Source organism: Bufo gargarizans, chromosome 4 (genome assembly GCF_014858855.1).
Source record: "Bufo gargarizans isolate SCDJY-AF-19 chromosome 4, ASM1485885v1, whole genome shotgun sequence".
Lineage (NCBI taxonomy): Eukaryota > Metazoa > Chordata > Amphibia > Anura > Bufonidae > Bufo > Bufo gargarizans.
In genome coordinates, this window is record NC_058083.1 from 89019307 (window position 1) to 89037083 (window position 17777).

A 17777-nucleotide genomic window follows, 5' to 3' on the forward strand; every position below is an offset into this window, starting at 1 on the left:
ACTTCACAGCACAAAGGCAAATAAGACATACTGTCAAAAAATGTCCTTGTAATAAACCCTATAAAATGGCTGTATCAAACAGCACTGGCACCCCAATTACAAAAACGGTTTGCTGTGATGACAGAGCTGTATAATGGCAATCTGGATCCCCAGTCAGTGCAGCAAGGTGTAATATGATTGTTCCTATTACCCAGTCAGTAACCTCCCCTACTGAACCCTGTTCTACACAAATGCTGAGGAACGATTCCTCCCTATTCTTTCCCTGCACTTATAAATAATTTATTTTCCACAATCAAGTCTTTCCTATCACTTCCCCTAGCGCCTGCAGGCACATACTGCACTAAGTACACTGGTAAATGGCAGAATCTAAGATGGCTGCCGCTATTTATAGGACTGTGACATCACAGGGCTGGCTGGCTGCTGATTGACTGCATGCATGGCATTATGGGTGATCCCACCTTCCCAGATGGACCACTGCCATCTTGCTTCAAGATCTCAGATGAAATGACGTACGCAGTGATGTAGTTCATCACAAAACAAATATTTTTGTAAAATTCGGGAAAGCAGCCACCTCTACAAATTCCATGTTTCATGCTGAATTTACCATGGATTTGTTGAGGATTTGTGGCAAATTCACAGTCTGTGGTGAAAAATATCTGCGATGTCTGTGATGTAAGCTCCAGTTTTAAAATCTATCACCACGTCTTCACAGAGACTGATTCTACATTTCATTAGTGCAGGATGCCCAGACTAAAAGACAAAAAGGACAAATGATCATAAGTTATTTAGAAATTAAAGTTGAAAATTGTGCAAATTAGAAAAACAGTTATATTGACTTCTGTTATTTTATGAATAAACATCATTTTTTTGTATGAATTAAGACTTTGGGGTTTTTCTGCCAAAATAGGCAAATTCATGAAAATTGTTTGATAAACACCATTGTTATTCACAGTATATATAGTATTTAGAATAAATGGTCATCAGGGAAAGGGGGCAGGTGTAGATAGAGTAGGTGGTTGGGAGAATTGGCACAATTTATGCACAATTAGGGATGAACGAACCCGAATTTTGAGGTGTCCGTGACACGGACCCGAACCCGAACATTTTCGTAAAAGTCCGGGTTCGGATTCGGTGTTCGGCGCTTTCTTGGTGCTTTTTGAAAGGCTGAAAAGCAGCCAATCAACAAGTGTCATACTACTTGCCCCAAGAGGCCATCACAGCCATGCCTACTATTGGCATGGCTGTAATTGGCCAGTGCAGCATGTGACCCAGCCTCTTTTTAAGCTGGAGTCACGTAGCGCCGTACGTCACTCTGCTCTGATCAGTGTAGGGAGCGGATGCAGCTGCTGCTGTTTGGGCGAGATTAGGCAGGGATTTACTCAGCAAAAACACTTGAATGAAGTGATCGATCTACAGCTGTGAATCATTCAACTTCTGCTATTTAATTGCTCACTGTTTTTAGGCTGCCCAGAGTGTTTTTCAGTCACTTTTTTCTGGGGTGATCGGCGGCCATTTTGTGTCTTGTGGTGCACCAGCACAAGCTGCCAACAAATACATTTAACCATCAATAGTGTGTTTTTTTTATATCCTACGTCAGGTGCTTGGCTGTGCTTGCTATTTTATTGAGGGGTGAAATACAATTGCCAAAATAGCAGTACCCTAAATCTGGTGTTTCAGCTGTGGCCAGCCAATTGTAATACTGTCTGCTGTCTGGCAAAGGATATATTTTTGTTCTGGGTTGAAATACAATTCCCAACTTAGCAATTCCCTAAATCAGTGGTTTCTGCTGTATCAGGCTAAGTTTAAATCTATCCATAAAAGGGTATATTACATTGAAGGTGCTGATAGGGCCATCCTCAATAACTTCACACGCTACCGTACATTTCCAAGTTTAATTCTGTCCGCAAAGGTATACCTGTCATCCAGGGCCTAAATAATAGGCCTAAAATTTATATTCAGCTAAATCTGTTGTTACTGCTGTGGCTGGTCAATTTATTTAGTGTCCGCCAAAGCACAGTTTTTGTTCTGGGTTGAAATACAATTCCCAACTTAGCAATTCCCTAAATCAGTGGTTTCTGCTGTATCAGGCCAAGTTTAAATCTATCCATAATAAGGTATATTACATTGAAGGTGCTGATAGGGTCATCTTCAATAACTTCACACGCTACTGTGCATTTCCAAGTCAAATTCTGTCCCTAAAAGGGATACCTGTCATCCAGGGCCTAAATACTAGGCCTACAATTTATATTCAGCTAAATCTGTGGTTATTGCTGTGGCTGGTCAAGTTATTTAGTGTCCGTCAAAGCACAGTTTTTGTTCTGGGTTGAAATAAAATTCCCAACTTAGCAATTCCCTAAATCAGTGGTTTCTGCTGTATCAGGCTAAGTTTAAATCTATCCATAAAAGGGTATATTACATTGAAGGTGCTGATAGGGTCATCCTCAATAACTTTACACGCTACCACGCATTTCGAAGTCTAATTCTGTCCGTAAACGTATACCTGTCAACCAGCTCCTAAATAATAGGCCTACAATTTATATTCAGCTAAATCTGTGGTTATTGCTGTGGTTGGTCAATTTATTTAGTGTCCGCCAAAGCACAGTTTTTGTTCTGGGTTGAAATAAAATTCCCAACTTAGCAATTCCCTAAATCAGTGGTTTCTGCTGTATCAGGCCAAGTTTAAATCTATCCATAAAAGGGTATATTAGATTGAAGGTGCGGATAGGGTCATCCTCAATAACTTTACACGCTACCGTGCATTTCCAAGTCAAATTCTGTCCGTAAAAGGGATACCTGTCATCCAGGGCCTAAATACTAGTCCTGCAATTTATAGTCAGCTAAATCTGTTGTTGCTGCTGTGCCTGTATTAGTGTAATTAGGTACCTAAACAGATAGCCAGATAGTCTTAGGTGCCTGTATAAAAAGGCCTGAATTTGAATTCAATACATTGAGCCAAATAATTTTTTTCTTATTGTGGTGAATTGTAACAATGAGGAAAACATCTAGTAAGGGACGCGGTCATGGTCGTGGTGGTGATAGTGGACCCTCTGGTGCTGGGGGAGGACGTGGCCGTTCTGCCACAGCCACACGTCCTAGTGAACCAACTACCTCAGGTCTCAGTAGCCGGCAGAATTTACAGCAATATTTGGTGGAGCCCAATGCCGTTCTAAGGGTGGTAAGGCCTGAGCAGGTACAGGCATTAGTCAATTGGGTGGCCGACAGTGGATCCAGCACGTTCACATTTTCTCCCACCCAGTCTTCTGCAGAAAGCGCACAGATGGCGCCTGAAAACCAAGCTCATCAGTCTGTCACATTACCCCCATGCATATCAGGGAAACTGTCTGAGCCTCAAATTATGCAGCAGTCTCTTATGCTGTTTGAAGACTCTGCTGGCAGGGTTTTCCACCTAGCCCTTCCCCAGCTGTGGAAGACACTGAATGCACTGACGCACAACCACTTATGTTTCCTGATGATGAGGACATGGGAATACCACCTCAGCACGTCTCTGATGATGACGAAACACAGGTGCCAACTGCTGTGTCTTTCTGCAGTGTGCAGACTGAACAGGAGGTCAGGGAGGAAGACTGGGTGGAAGACGATGCCGGGGACGATGAGGTCCTAGACCCCACAAGGAATGAAGGTCGTGCCACTGACTTTCACAGTTCGGAGGAAGAGGCAGTGGTGAGACCGAGCCAACAGCGTAGCAAAAGAGGGAGCAGTAGGCAAAAGCAGCACACCCACCGCCAAGAGAGTCCGTCTGCTACTGGCCACCGCCATCTGGGACCGAGCACCCCAAAGGCAGCTTCAAGGAGTTCCCTGGCGTGTCAGTTCTTCAAACAATGTGCTGACGACAAGACCTGAGTGGTTTGCACTCTGTGCCATCAGCGTCTGAAGCGAGGCATTAACGTTCTGAACCTTAGCACAACCTGCATGACCAGGCACCTGCATGCAAAGCATGAACTGCAGTTGAGTAAACACCTTAAAAACAAGGAACTCACTCAGGCTCCCCCTGCTACCTCTTCGGCTACTGCCGCCTCGGCCTCTTCCTCCGCCTCTGGAGGAACGTTGGCACCTGCCGCCCAGCAAACAGAGGATGTAACACCAACACCCCCACCTCCGTCACCAAGCATCTCAACGATGTCACGCGGCAGCGTTCAGCTCTCCATCTCACAAACATTTGAGAGAAAGCGTAAATTCCCACCTAGCCACCCTCGATCCCTGGCCCGGAATGCCAGCATTTCTATACTACTGGCCTATGAAATGCTGTCATTCAGGCTGGTGGACACAGAAGGCTTGAATCAGCTCATGTCGCTTGCTGTCCCACAGTATGTTGCTCCCAGCCGCCACTACTTCTCCAAGAGAGCCGTGCCTTCCCTGCACAACCAAGTATCCGATAAAATCAAGTGTGCACTGCGCAACGCCATCTGTGGCAAGGTCCACCTAACCACAGATACGAGGACCAGTAAGCACGGCCAGGGACGCTATATCTCCCTAACTGCACACTGGGTAAATGTAGTGGCGGCTGGGCCCCAGGCGGAGAGCTGTTTGGTGCACATCCTTCGCCGCCAAGGATCACAGGGCAACATTCTTTGCCTCCTATTGCCTTCTCCTCCTACTCGGCTTCCTCCTCCTCTTCTTCTACCTCCTCATCCAGTCAGCCACACACCTTCACCACCAACTTCAGCACAGCCCGGGGTAAACGTCAGCAGGCCATTCTGACACTCATATGTTTGGGGGACAGGCCCCACACCACACAGGAGTTATGGCGGGGCATAGAACAACAGACGGACGAGTGGTTGCTGCCGGTGAGCCTCAAGCCCGACCTGGTGGTGTGCGATAATGTGCGAAATCTTGTTGCAGCTCTGGGACTAGCCGGTTTGACGCACATCCCTTGCCTGGCGCATGTGCTGAATTTGGTGGTGCAGAAGTTAATTCACAACTACCCCAACATGTCAGAGCTGCTGCAAAAAGTGCGGGCCATCTGTGTGTGCTTCCGGCGTTCACATCCTGCTGCTGCTCGCCTGTCTGCGCTACAGCGTAACTTCGGCCTTCCCGCTCACCGCCTCATATGCGACGTGCCCACCAGGTGGAACTCCATCTTGCACATGCTGGACAGACTGTGCAAGCAGCAGGCCATAGTGGAGTTTCAGCCGCAGCACGCACAGGTCAGTCGCACTGCGGAAAAGCACCACTTCACCACCAATGACTGGGCCTCCATGCGAGACCTGTGTCCTCTGTTGCGCTGTTTCGAGTACTCCACCAACATGGCCAGTGGCGATGACGCTGTTATCAGCTTAACAATACCACTTCTATGTCTCCTTGAGAAAACACTTAGGGCGATGATGGAAGAGGAGGTGGCCCAGGAGGAGGAGGAGGAGGTGGAAGAGGGGTCATTTTCAGCACTTTCAGGCCAGTCTCTTCGAAGTGACTCAGAGGGAGGTTTTTTGCAACAGCAGAGGCCAGGTACAAATGAGGCCAGCCAGGGCCCACTAATGGAGGACAAGGAGGATGAGGATGAGGAGGAGGTGGAGGAGGATGAGGCTGAGGATGAAGCATGTTCACAGTGGGGTGGCACCCAATGCTGCTTGGGCCCATCACTGGTGCATGGCTGGGGGGAAACGGAGGACGATGACGATACGCCTCCCACAGCTTGTCCTTACCTCTGGGCAGCCTGGCACACATGAGCGACTACATGCTGCAGTGCCTGCGCAACGACAGCAGAGTTGCCCACATTTTAACGTGTGCGGACTACTGGGTTGCCACCCTGCTGGATCCCCGGTGCAAAGACAAAACTTACTTCCTGCACTGGAGCGTGTTAGGAAGATGCGCGAGTACAAGCGCACATTGGTAGACGCGCTACTGAGAGCATTCCCAAATGTCACAGGGGAACAAGTGGAAGCCCAAGGCCAAGGCAGAGGAGGAGCAAGAGGTCGCCAACGCAGCTGTGTCACGGCCAGCTCCTCTGAGGGCAGGGTTAGCATGGCAGAGATGTTGAAACGTTTTGTCAACACACCACAGCTAACTGCACCACCACCTCATACGGAACGTGTTAGCAGGAGGCAAGATTTCACTAACATGGTGGAACAGTACATGTGCACCCCCCTAAACGTACTGACTGATGGTTCGGCACCATTCAAATTCTGGGTCTCCAAATTGTCAACGTGGCCAGAGCTAGCCTTTTATGCCTTGGAGGTGCTGGCCTGCCCGGCGGCCAGCGTTTTGTCTGAACGTGTATTCAGCACGGCAGGGGGCGTCATTACAGACAAACGCAGCCGCCTGTCTACAGCCAATGTGGACAAGCTGACGTTCAGAAAAAAAGAACCAGGCATGGATCCCACAGGACCTGTCCAATCCCTGCAGATTAGACATTTATAACAACCTCCCCTTAACCATATATTATTGAACTCCAGGGCACCTCATTCAATCCTTTTTTTATTTTCATTTTACCATTATATTGCAGGGCAACCCAAAGTTGAATGAACCTCTCCACTGTCTGGGTGCCGGGGCCTAAAAATATCTGACAGTGGCCTGTTCCAGTGGTGGGTGACATGAGGCCTGATTCACTGCTATGACATGAAGCCTGATTCTCTGCTATGGGACCTCTCTCCTCTATCTGGGTGCCGGGGCCTAAATATCTGACAATGGCCTGTTCCAGTATTGGGTGATGTGAAGCCTGATTCTCTGCTATGACATGAAGCCTGATTCTCTGCTATGACATGAAGCCTGATTCTCTGCTATGGGACCTCTCTCCTCTGTTTGGGTGCTGGGGCCTAAATATCTGACAATGGCCTGTTCCAGTGGTGGGTGACGTGATGCCTGATTCTCTGCTATGACTTGAAGCCAGATTCTCTGCTATGACTTGAAGCCTGATTCTCTGCTATGGTAACCTCTCTCCTCTGTCTGGGTGCTGGGGCCTAAATATCGGACAATGGCCTGTTCCAGTGGTGGGTGACGTGAAACCTAATTCTCTGCTATGACGTGAAACCTGATTCTCTGCAATGGGACCTCTCTCTCCTCTGTCTGGGTGCCGGGGCCTAAATATCTGACAATGGCCTGTTCCTGTGGTGGGTGACGTAAAGCCTGATTCTCTGCTATGACATGAAGCCTGATTCTCTACTATGACATGAAACCTGACTCTCTGCTAAGGGACCTCTGTCCTCTTTCTGGGTGCCGGGGCTTAAATATCTGACAATGGCCTGTTCCAGTGGTGGGTGACGTGAAGCCTGATTCTCTGCTATGACATGAAGCCTGATTCTCTGTTATGACTTGAAGCCTGATTCTCTGCTATGATATGAAGCCTGAATCTCTGCTATGGGACCTTACTCCTCTGTCTGTGTGCCGGGGCCTAAAAATATCTGACAATGGCCTGTTCCAGTGGTGGGCAACTTGAAGCCTGATTCTCTGCTATGACATGAAGCCTGATTCTCTGCTATGGCTTGAAGCCTGATTCTCTGCTATGACATGAAGCCTGATTCTCTGCTAAGGGACCTCTGTCCTCTGTCTGGGTGCCGGGGCTTAAATATCAGACAATGGCCTGTTCCAGTGGTGGGTGACGTGAAGCCTGATTCTCTGCTATGACATGAAGCCTGATTCTCTGCTATGGGACCTCTCTCCTCTGTCTGGGTGGTGGGGCCTAAATATCTGACAATGGCCTGTTCCAGTGGTGGGTGACGTAAAGCCTGATTCTCTGCTATGACATGAAGCCTGATTCTCTGCTATGACATGAAGCCTGAATCTCTACTATGGGACCTTTCTCCTCTGTCTGTATGCCGGGGCCTAAAAATATCTGACAGTGGCCTGTTCCAGTGGTGGGTGACGTGAAGCCTGATTCTCTGCTTTGACATGAAGCCTGATTCTCTGCAATGGGACCCCTCTCCTTTGTCTGGTTGCCGGGGCCTAAATATCTGGCAATGGCCTGTTCTAGTGGTGGGTGACGTGAAGCCTGATTCTCTGCTATGACATGAAGCCTGATTCTCTGCAATGGGACCTCTCTCCTCTGTCTGGGTGCCGGGGTCTAAATATCTGACAATGGCCTGTTCCAGCGATGGGTGACGTGAAGCCTGATTCTCTGCTTTGACATGAAGCCTGATTTTCTGCTATGACATGAAGCCTGATTCTCTGCTAAGTGACCTCTATCCTCTGTCTGGGTGCCGGGGCTTAAATATCTGACAATGGCCTATTCCAGTGGTGGGTGACGTGAGGTCTGATTCTCTGCTATGACATGAAACCTGATTCTCTGCTATGGGACCTCTCTCCTCTGTCTGGTTGCCGGGGCCTAAATATCTGACAATGGCCTGTTCTAGTGGTGGGTGACATGAAGCCTGATTCTCTGCTATGACATGAAGCCTGATTCTCTGCTAAGACATGAAGCCTGATTCTCTGCAATGGGACCTCTCTCCTCTGTCTGGGTGCCGAGGCCTAAATATCTGACAATGGCCTGTTCCAGTGGTGGGTGACGTGAAGCCTGATTCTCTGCTATGACATGAAGCCTGATTCTCTGCTATGACATGAAGCCTGATTCTCTGCAATGGGACCTCTCTCCTCTGTATGGGTGCTGGGGCCTAAATATTTGACAATGGCCTGTTCCAGTGGTGGGTGACATGAAGCCTGATTCTCTGCTATGACTTGAAGCCTGATTCTCTGCTATGACATAAAGCCTGATTCTCTGCTATGGGACCTCTCTCCTCTGTCTGGGTGCCGAGGCCGAAATATCTGACAATGGCCTGTTCCAGTGGTGGGTGACATGAAGCCTGATTCTCTGCTATGACTTGAAGCCTGATTCTCTGCTATGACTTGAAGCCTGATTCTCTGCTATGACATGAAGCCTGATTCTCTGCTATGACGTGAAGCCTGATTCTCTGCTATGACGTGAAGCCTGATTCTCTGCTATGATATGAAGCCTGATTCTCTGCTATGACATGAAGCCTGATTCTCTGCAATGGGACCTCTCTCCTTTGTCTGAGTGCCGGGGCCTAAATATCTGACAATGGCCTGTTCTAGTGGTGGGTGACTTGAAGCCTGATTCTCTGCTATGACGTGAAGCCTGATTCTCTGCTATGACATGAAGCCTGATTCTCTGCTATGACATGAAGCCTGATTCTCTGCTATGACATGAAGCCTGATTCTCTGCTATGGGACCTCTCTCCTCTGTCTGGGTGCCGGGGCCTAAATATCTGACAATGGCCTGTTCCAGTGGTGGGTGACATGAATCCTGATTCTCTGCTATGATATGAAGCCTGATTCTCTGCTATGACTTCAAGCCTGATTCTCTGCTATGACATGAAGCCTGATTCTCTGCTATGACATGAAGCCTGATTCTCTTCTATGGGACCTCTCTCCTCTGTCTGGGTGCCGGGGCCTAAATATCTGACAATGGCCTGTTCCAGTGGTGGGTGACATGAATCCTGATTCTCTGCTATGATATGAAGCCTGATTCTCTGCTATGACTTCAAGCCTGATTCTCTGCTATGACATGAAGCCTGATTCTCTGCTATGACATGAAGCCTGATTCTCTGCAATGAGACCTCTCTCCTCTGTCTGGGTGCCAGGGCCTAAATATCTGACAATGGCCTGTTCATGTGGTGGATGATGTGAAGCCTGATTCTCTGCTATGACTTGAAGCCTGATTCTCTGCTATGACTTCAAGCCTGAGTCTCTGCTATGACATGAAGCCTGATTCTCTGCTATGACATGAAGCCTGATTCTCTGCTATGGCATGAAGCCTGAGTCTCTGCTATGACATGAAGCCTGATTCTCTGCTATGACATGAAGCCTGATTCTCTGCTATGACATGAAGCCTGATTCTCTGCTATGACATGAAGCCTGATTCTCTGCTATGGGACCTCTCTCCTCTGTCTGGGTGCCGGGGCCAAAATATCTGAAAATGGCCTGTTCCAGTTGTGGGTGAGGTGAAGCCTGATTCTCTGCTATGACATGAAGCCTGATTCTCTGCTATGACATGAAGCCTGATTCTCTGCTATGTCATGAAGCCTGAATCTCTGCTATGGGACCTCACTCCTCTGTCTGTGTGCCGGGGCCTAAAAATATCTGACAATGGCCTGTTCCAGTGGTGGGTAACTTGAAGCCTGATTCTCTGCTATGACATGAAGCCTGATTCTCTGCAATGGGACCTCTCTCCTCTGTCTGGTTGCCGGGGCCTAAATATCTGACAATGGCCTGTTCTAGTGGTGGGTGACATGAAGTCTGATTCTCTTCTATGACATGAAGTCTTATTCTCTGCTATGGGACCTCTCTCCTCTGTCTGGGTGCCGGGGCCTAAATATCGGACAATATCCTGTTCCAGTGGTGTTTGAATTGAAACCTGATTCTCTGCTATGACATGAAGCCTTAATCTCTGCAATAAGACCTCTCTCCTTTGTCTGGGTGCCTCCTCTGTCTGGGTGCCGGGGCCTAAATATCTGACAATGGCCTGTTCCTGTGGTGGGTGACGTGAAGCCTGATTCTCTGCTATGACATGAAGCCTGATTCTCTGCTATGGCTTGAAGCCTGATTCTCTGCTATGACATGAAACCTGATTCTCTGCTAAGGGACCCCTGTCCTCTGTCTAAGTGCCGGGGCTTAAATATCTGACAATGGCCTGTTCCAGTGGTGGGTGACGTGAAGCCTGATTCTCTGCTATGACATAAAGCCTGATTCTCTGTTATGACATGAAGCCTGATTCTCTGCTATGACATGAAGCCTGAATCTCTGCTATGGGACCTTACTCCTCTGTCTGTGTGCCGGGGCCTAAAAATATCTGACAATGGCCTGTTCCAGTGGTGGGTAACTTGAAGCCTGATTCTCTGCTATGACATGAAGCCTGATTCTCTGCTATGGCTTGAAGCCTGATTCTCTGCTATGACATGAAGCCTGATTCTCTGCTAAGGGACCTCTGTCCTCTGTCTGGGTGCCGGGGCTTAAATATCTGACAATGGCCTGTTCCAGTGGTGGGTGACGTGAAGCCTGATTCTCTGCTATGACATGAAGCCTGATTCTCTGCTATGACATGAAGCCTGAATCTCTGCTATAGGACCTCACTCCTCTGTCTGTGTGTCAGGGCCTAAAAATATCTGACAATGGCCTGTTCCAGTGGTGGGTAACTTGAAGCCTGATTCTCTGCTATGACATGAAGCCTGATTCTCTGCTATGGGACCTCTCTCCTCTGTCTGGTTGCCGGGGCCTAAATATCTGACAATGGACTGTTCTAGTGGTGGGTGACGTGAAGCCTGATTCTCTGCTATGACATGAAGCCTGATTCTCTGCAATGGGACCTCTCTCCTCTGTCTGGGTGCCGGGGCCTAAATATCTGACAATGGCCTGTTGCAGTGGTGGGTGAACTGAAGCCTGATTCTCTGCTATGACATGAAACCTGATTCTCTGCTTTGGGACCTCTCTCCTCTGTCTTGGTGCTGGGGCCTAAATATCTGACAATGGCCTGTTCCAGTGGTGGGTGACGTGAAGCCTTATTCTCTGCTATGACATGAAGCCTGATTCTCTGCTATGACATGAAGCCTAAATCTCTACTATGGGACCTCTCTCCTCTGTCTGGTTGCCGGGGCCTAAATATCTGGCAATGGCCTGTTCTAGTGGTGGGTGACGTGAAGCCTGATTCTCTACTATGACATGAAGCCTGAATCTCTGCTATGGAACCTCTCTCCTCTGTCTGGATGCCGGGGCCTAAAAATATCTGACAATGGCCTGTTCCAGTGGTGGGTGACATGAAGCCTGATTCACTGCTATGACATAAAGCCTGATTCTCTGCTATGGGACCTCTCTCCTCTGTCTGGGTGCCAGGGCCTAAATATCTGACAATGGCCTGTTCCAGTATTGGGTGACGTGAAGCCTGATTCTCTGCTATGATATGAAGCCTGATTCTCTGCTATGGGACCTCTCTCCTCTGTCTGGGTGCCGGGGCCTAAATATCTGACAATGGCCTGTTCCAGTGTTGAGTGACGTGAAGCCTAATTCTCTGCTATGACATGAAGCCTGATTCTCTGCTATGACATGAAGCCTGATTCTCTGCTATGACATGAAGCCTGATTCTCTGCTATGGAACCATTCTCCTCTGCCTGGGTGCTGGGGCCTAAATATCTGAAAATGGCCTGTTCCTGTAGTGGGTGACGTGAAGCCTGATTCTCTGCTATGCCATGAAGCCTGATTCTCTGCAATGGGACCTCTCTCCTCTATTTGAGTGCTGGGGCCTAAATATCTAATAATTGGCCTGTTCCAGTGGTGGGTGACGTGAAGCCTGATTCTCTGCTATGAGTTGAAGCCTGATTCTCTGCTATGACTTGAAGCCTGATTCTCTGCTATGACATAAAGCCTGATTCTCTGCTATAGGACCTCTCTCCTCTGTCTGGGTGCCGAGGCCGAAATACCTGACAATAGCCTGTTCCAGTGGTGGGTGACGTGAAACCTGATTCTCTGCTATGACATGAAGCCTGATTCTCTGCAATGGGACCTCTCTCCTCTGTCTGGGTCCCGGGGCCTAAAAATCTGACAATGGCCTGTTCTAGTGGTGGGTGACGTGAAGCCTGATTGTCTGCTATGACGTGAAGCCTGATTGTCTGCTATGAAGTGAAGCCTGATTCTCTGCTATGACATGAAGCCTGATTCTCTGCTATGACATGAAGCCTGATTCTCTGCTATGGGACCTCTCTCCTCTGTCTGGGTGCCGGGGCCTCAATATCTGACAATGGCCTGTTCCAGTGGTGGGTGACTTGAAGCCTGATTCTCTGCTATAACTTGAAGCCTGATTCTCTGCTATGACATGAAGTCTGATTCTCTGCTATGGGACCTCTCTCCTCTGTCTGGGTGTCGGGGCCTAAATATCTGACAATGGCCTGTTCCAGTGGTGGGTGACTTGAAGCCTGATTCTCTGCTATGACTTGAATCCTGATTCTCTGCTATGACTTGAAGCCTGATTCTCTGCTATGACTTGAAGCCTGATTCTCTGCTATGACATGAAGCCTGATTCTCTGCAATGAGACCTCTCTCCTTTGTCTGGGTGCCTCCTCTGTCTGGGGGCCGGGGCCTAAATATCGGACAATGGCCTGTTCCAGTGGTGGGTGACGTGAAGCCTGATTCTCTGCTATGACATGAAGCCTGATTCTCTGTTATGGGACCTCTCTCCTCTGTCTGGGTGCTGGGGCCTAAATATCTGACAATGGCCTGTTCCAGTGGTGGGTGATGAGAAGCCTGATTCTCTGCTATGACATGAAGCCTGATTCTCTGCTATGACATGAAGCCTGAATCTCTACTATGGGACCTTTCTCCTCTGTCTGTATGCCGGGGCCTAAAAATATCTGACAGTGGCCTGTTCCAGTGGTGGGTGACGTGAAGCCTGATTCTCTTCTATGACATGAAGCCTGATTCTCTGCAATGGGACCTCTCTCCTCTGTCTGGTTGCCGGGGCCTAAATATCTGGCAATGGCCTGTTCTAGTGGTGGGTGACGTAAAGCCTGATTCTCTGCTATGACATGAAGCCTGATTCTCTGCAATGGGACCTCTCTCCTCTGTCTGGGTGCCGGGGTCTAAATATCTGACAATGGCCTGTTCCAGCGGTGGGTGATGTGAAGCCTGATTCTCTGCTTTGACATGAAGCCTGATTTTCTGCTATGACATGAAGCCTGATTTTCTGCTAAGGGACCTTTGTCCTCTGTCTGGGTGCTGGGGCTTAAATATCTGACAATGGCCTGTTCCAGTGGTGGGTGACGTGAAGCCTGATTCTCTGCTATGACATGAAGCCTGATTCTCTGCTATGACATGAAGCCTGAATCTCTACTATGGGACATCACTCCTCTGTCTGTTTGCCGTGGCCGAACAATATCTGACAATGGCCTGTTCCAGTGGTGGGTAACTTGAAGCCTGATTCTCTGCTATGACATGAAGCCTGATTCTCTGCAATAGGAGCTCTCTCCTCTGTCTGGTTGCCGGGGCCTAAATATCTGACAATGGCCTGTTCTAGTGGTGGGTGACATGAAGCCTGATTCTCTGCTATGACATGAAGCCTGATTCTCTGCTAAGACATGAAGCCTGATTCTCTGCAATGGGACCTCTCTCATCTCTCTGGGTGTCGGGGCCTAAATATCTGACAATGGCCTGTTCCAGTGGTGGGTGACGTGAAGCCTGATTCTCTGCTATGACTTGAAGCCTGATTCTCTGCTATGACTTGAAGCCTGATTCTCTGCTATGACATAAAGCCTGATTCTCTGCTATGGGACCTCTCTCCTCTGTCTGGGTGTCGGGGCCGAAATATCTGACAATAGCCTGTTCCATTGGTGTGTGACGTGAAACCTGATTCTCTGCTATGACATGAAGCCTGATACTCTGCTATGACGTGAAGCCTGATTCTCTGCTATGATATGAAGCCTGATTCTCTGCTATGACATGAAGCCTAATTCTCTGCAATGGGACCTCTCTCCTTTGTCTGGGTGCCGGGGCCTAAATATCTGACAATGGCCTGTACTAGTGGTGGGTGACGTGAAGCCTGATTCTCTGCTATGACTCGAAGCCTGATTCTCTGCTATGACATGAAGCCTGATTCTCTGCTATGACATGAAGCCTCATTCTCTGCTATGACATGAAGCCTCATTCTCTGCTATGGGACCTCTCTCCTCTGTCTGGGTGCCGGGGCCTAAATATCTGACAATGGCCTGTTCCAGTGGTGGGTGACATGAAGCCTGATTCTCTGCTATGACATGAAGCCTGATTCTCTGCTATGACTTCAAGCCTGATTCTCTGCTATGACATGAAGCCTGATTCTCTGCTATGACATGAAGCCTGTTTCTCTGCTATGGGACCTCTCTCCTCTGTCTGGGTGCCGGTGCCTAAATATCTGACAATGGCCTGTTCCAGTGGTGGGTGCCGTGAAGCCTGATTCTCTGCTATGACATGAAGCCTGATTCTCTGCTATGACATGAAGCCTGATTCTCTGCTATGGGACCTCTCTCCTCTGTCTGGGTGCTGGGGCCTAAATATCTGACAATGGCCTGTTCAAGTGGTGGGTGACGTGAAGCCTGATTCTCTGCTATGATATGAAGCCTGATTCTCTGCTATGACATGAAGCCTGAATCTCTGCTATGGGACCTCTCTCCTCTGTCTGTATGCCAGGGCCTAAAAATATCTGACAGTGGCCTGTTCCAGTGGTGGGTGATGTGAAGCCTGATTCTCTGCTATGACATGAAGCCTGATTCTCTGCAATGGGACCTCTCTCCTCTGTCTGGTTGTCGGGGCCTAAATATCTGACAATGGCCTGTTCTAGTGGTGGGTGACGTGAAACCTGATTCTCTGCTATGACATGAAGCCTGATTCTCTGCAATGGGACCTCTCTCCTCTGTCTGGGTGTCGGGGCCTAAATATCTGACAATGGCCTGTTCCAGTGGTGGGTGACGTGAAGCCTGATTCTCTTCTTTGACATGAAGCCTGATTCTCTGCTGTGACATGAAGCCTGATTCTCTGCTATGACATGAAGCCTGATTCTCTGCTATGACATGAAGCCTGATTCTCTGCTATGGGACCTCTCTCCTCTGTCTGGGTGCTGGGGCCTAAATATCTGACAATGGCCTGTTCCAGTGGTGGGTGACGTGAAGCCTGATTCTCTGCTATGATATGAAGCCTGATTCTCTGCTATGACATGAAGCCTGAATCTCTGCTATGGGACCTCTCTCCTCTGTCTGTATGCCAGGGCCTAAAAATATCTGACAGTGGCCTGTTCCAGTGGTGGGTGATGTGAAGCCTGATTCTCTGCTATGACATGAAGCCTGATTCTCTGCAATGGGACCTCTCTCCTCTGTCTGGTTGTCGGGGCCTAAATATCTGACAATGGCCTGTTCTAGTGGTGGGTGACGTGAAACCTGATTCTCTGCTATGACATGAAGCCTGATTCTCTGCAATGGGACCTCTCTCCTCTGTCTGGGTGCCGGGGCCTAAATATCTGACAATGGCCTGTTCCAGTGGTGGGTGACGTGAAGCCTGATTCTCTTCTTTGACATGAAGCCTGATTCTCTGCTGTGACATGAAGCCTGATTCTCTGCTATGGGCCCTCTCTCCTCTGTCTGGGTGACGGGGCCTAAATATCTGACAATGGCCTCTTCCAGTGGTGGGTGACGTGAAGCCTGATTTTCTGCTATGACATGAAGCCTGATTCTCTGCTATGATATGAAGCCTGATTCTCTGCTATGACATGAAGCCTGAATCTCTGCTATGGGTCCTCTCTCCTCTGTCTGGGTGCCGGGTCCTAAATATCTGACAGTGGCCTGTTCCAGTGTTGTGTGACATGAAGCCTGATTCTCTGCCATGAGACCTCTCTCCAATTGATATTGGTTAATTTGAATTCATTTTATATTTATTTTTCAATTCATTTCCCTATCCACATTTGTTTGCAGGGGATTTACCTCTATTTTGCTGCCTTTTGCAGCCCTCTAGCCCTTTCCTGGGCTATTTTACAGCCTTTTTACTGCTGAAAAGTTTGGGTCCTCATTGACTTCAATGGGGTTCGGGTTCGGGGCGAAGTTCGGGTCGAGTTCGGATCCCGAACCCGAACATTTCCGGGAAGTTCGGCAGAACTTCTTGAACCCGAACATCCAGGTGTTCGCTCAACTCTAAGCACAATTTATGAATTTATGGGCTTACAATTATGGCAAAGCATACACTGTTGATATTTTTCAATTATGTATTTTTTCTTAACCTTTAGGTAAACCCCGCAAAAGAAATGTACTGGACTCATGTTAAATCGGACGCATGCAGATTTGCAATGATGTGGAAGTATGGAGGCATTTACATGGATACTGACGTCATTTCAATCAAACCCATTCCTGAAGACCATTTTCTATCAGCACAATCCTTTACATCTACCAGCGGTGGTGTATTTGGTTTATCTCCACATCATAAATTATCATGGGAGTTTATGGAAAACTTTGTCCAAAATTATAGAGGAGAAATATGGGGACACCAAGGACCAGGAGTTTTCTCACGTGTAGTGGCCAAATATTGTGGAGTTCCTCAGTTCAAATCTGTGGATCATGTTGATTGTGCGAATGTTTCCTACTTTCACCCTGAACGCTTCTACCCCATTCCATACCAATCTTGGAGAGACTACTTTAAAGTTTGGAAAGATTTGCCAACTTTCAATAATTCTTATGCTCTTCACCTATGGAACTTCATGAATAAAGAGGGAAAGTTCATGATGGTTGGAAGTAACACACTAGTAGAACATCTTTATCAACAATACTGCCCTTCGTCTTATGGAGCAGTCTAAGGCAGTGGCATAACTAGAACTGACTCGGCCCCACAGCAAATTTTTGAACATGTCATTGTATATAATGCCATTGTTTAATAATGTTGAGGAGGTCCTGACAATAAAATCTTTCATTCTTCCTCTTTCCTCCTAGCCCCAAAACAGCCGCTTCCCCTGCTTCCCCTATAGCAACGCCCCTGGTCTGAGGAATAAAACCCTTCTAGGAAAGGCTATCACAAAGATGTTAGGCTAGATTTACATATGAACTCAAATGCTAAAATGCTTCCAGATCAGGCATGTGCAGGATGCTACCTGAACCTGACCAATCCATTTTGCTATAAAGGGGTCTGTCTCATTTCCAGAAGGAAAACTGGCATTCTATTAGACAGCCTTTCAGCCTTTTTTTTTACCAGAATTAGTGATGGAGGCTTTTTCTGCAGATATGAAACTAGCCGAAGGACAACAAAAAGCAAAAACACTTTAAAAAAAGTTGATCTAAAATGAAACAATTTACCTTTGCTCTTTGATAGCAAGTCTATTC

The 17777-nt window shown here is 48.1% G+C and overlaps 1 protein-coding gene across 1 annotated transcript in view; it reads left to right on the forward strand.

Annotated features, from left to right (window-relative positions):
- The window catches only part of LOC122935235 (alpha-1,4-N-acetylglucosaminyltransferase-like), a 125454-nt gene extending 108197 nt beyond the window's left edge, over positions 1-17257 (forward strand). Inside the window, exon 2 of the mRNA XM_044290998.1 lies at positions 16694-17257. Within this exon, the coding sequence (XP_044146933.1) occupies positions 16694-17257 (564 nt within the window). The remainder of the gene's footprint in view (positions 1-16693) is intronic.
- The last annotated feature ends 520 nt before the right edge of the window (positions 17258-17777 follow it).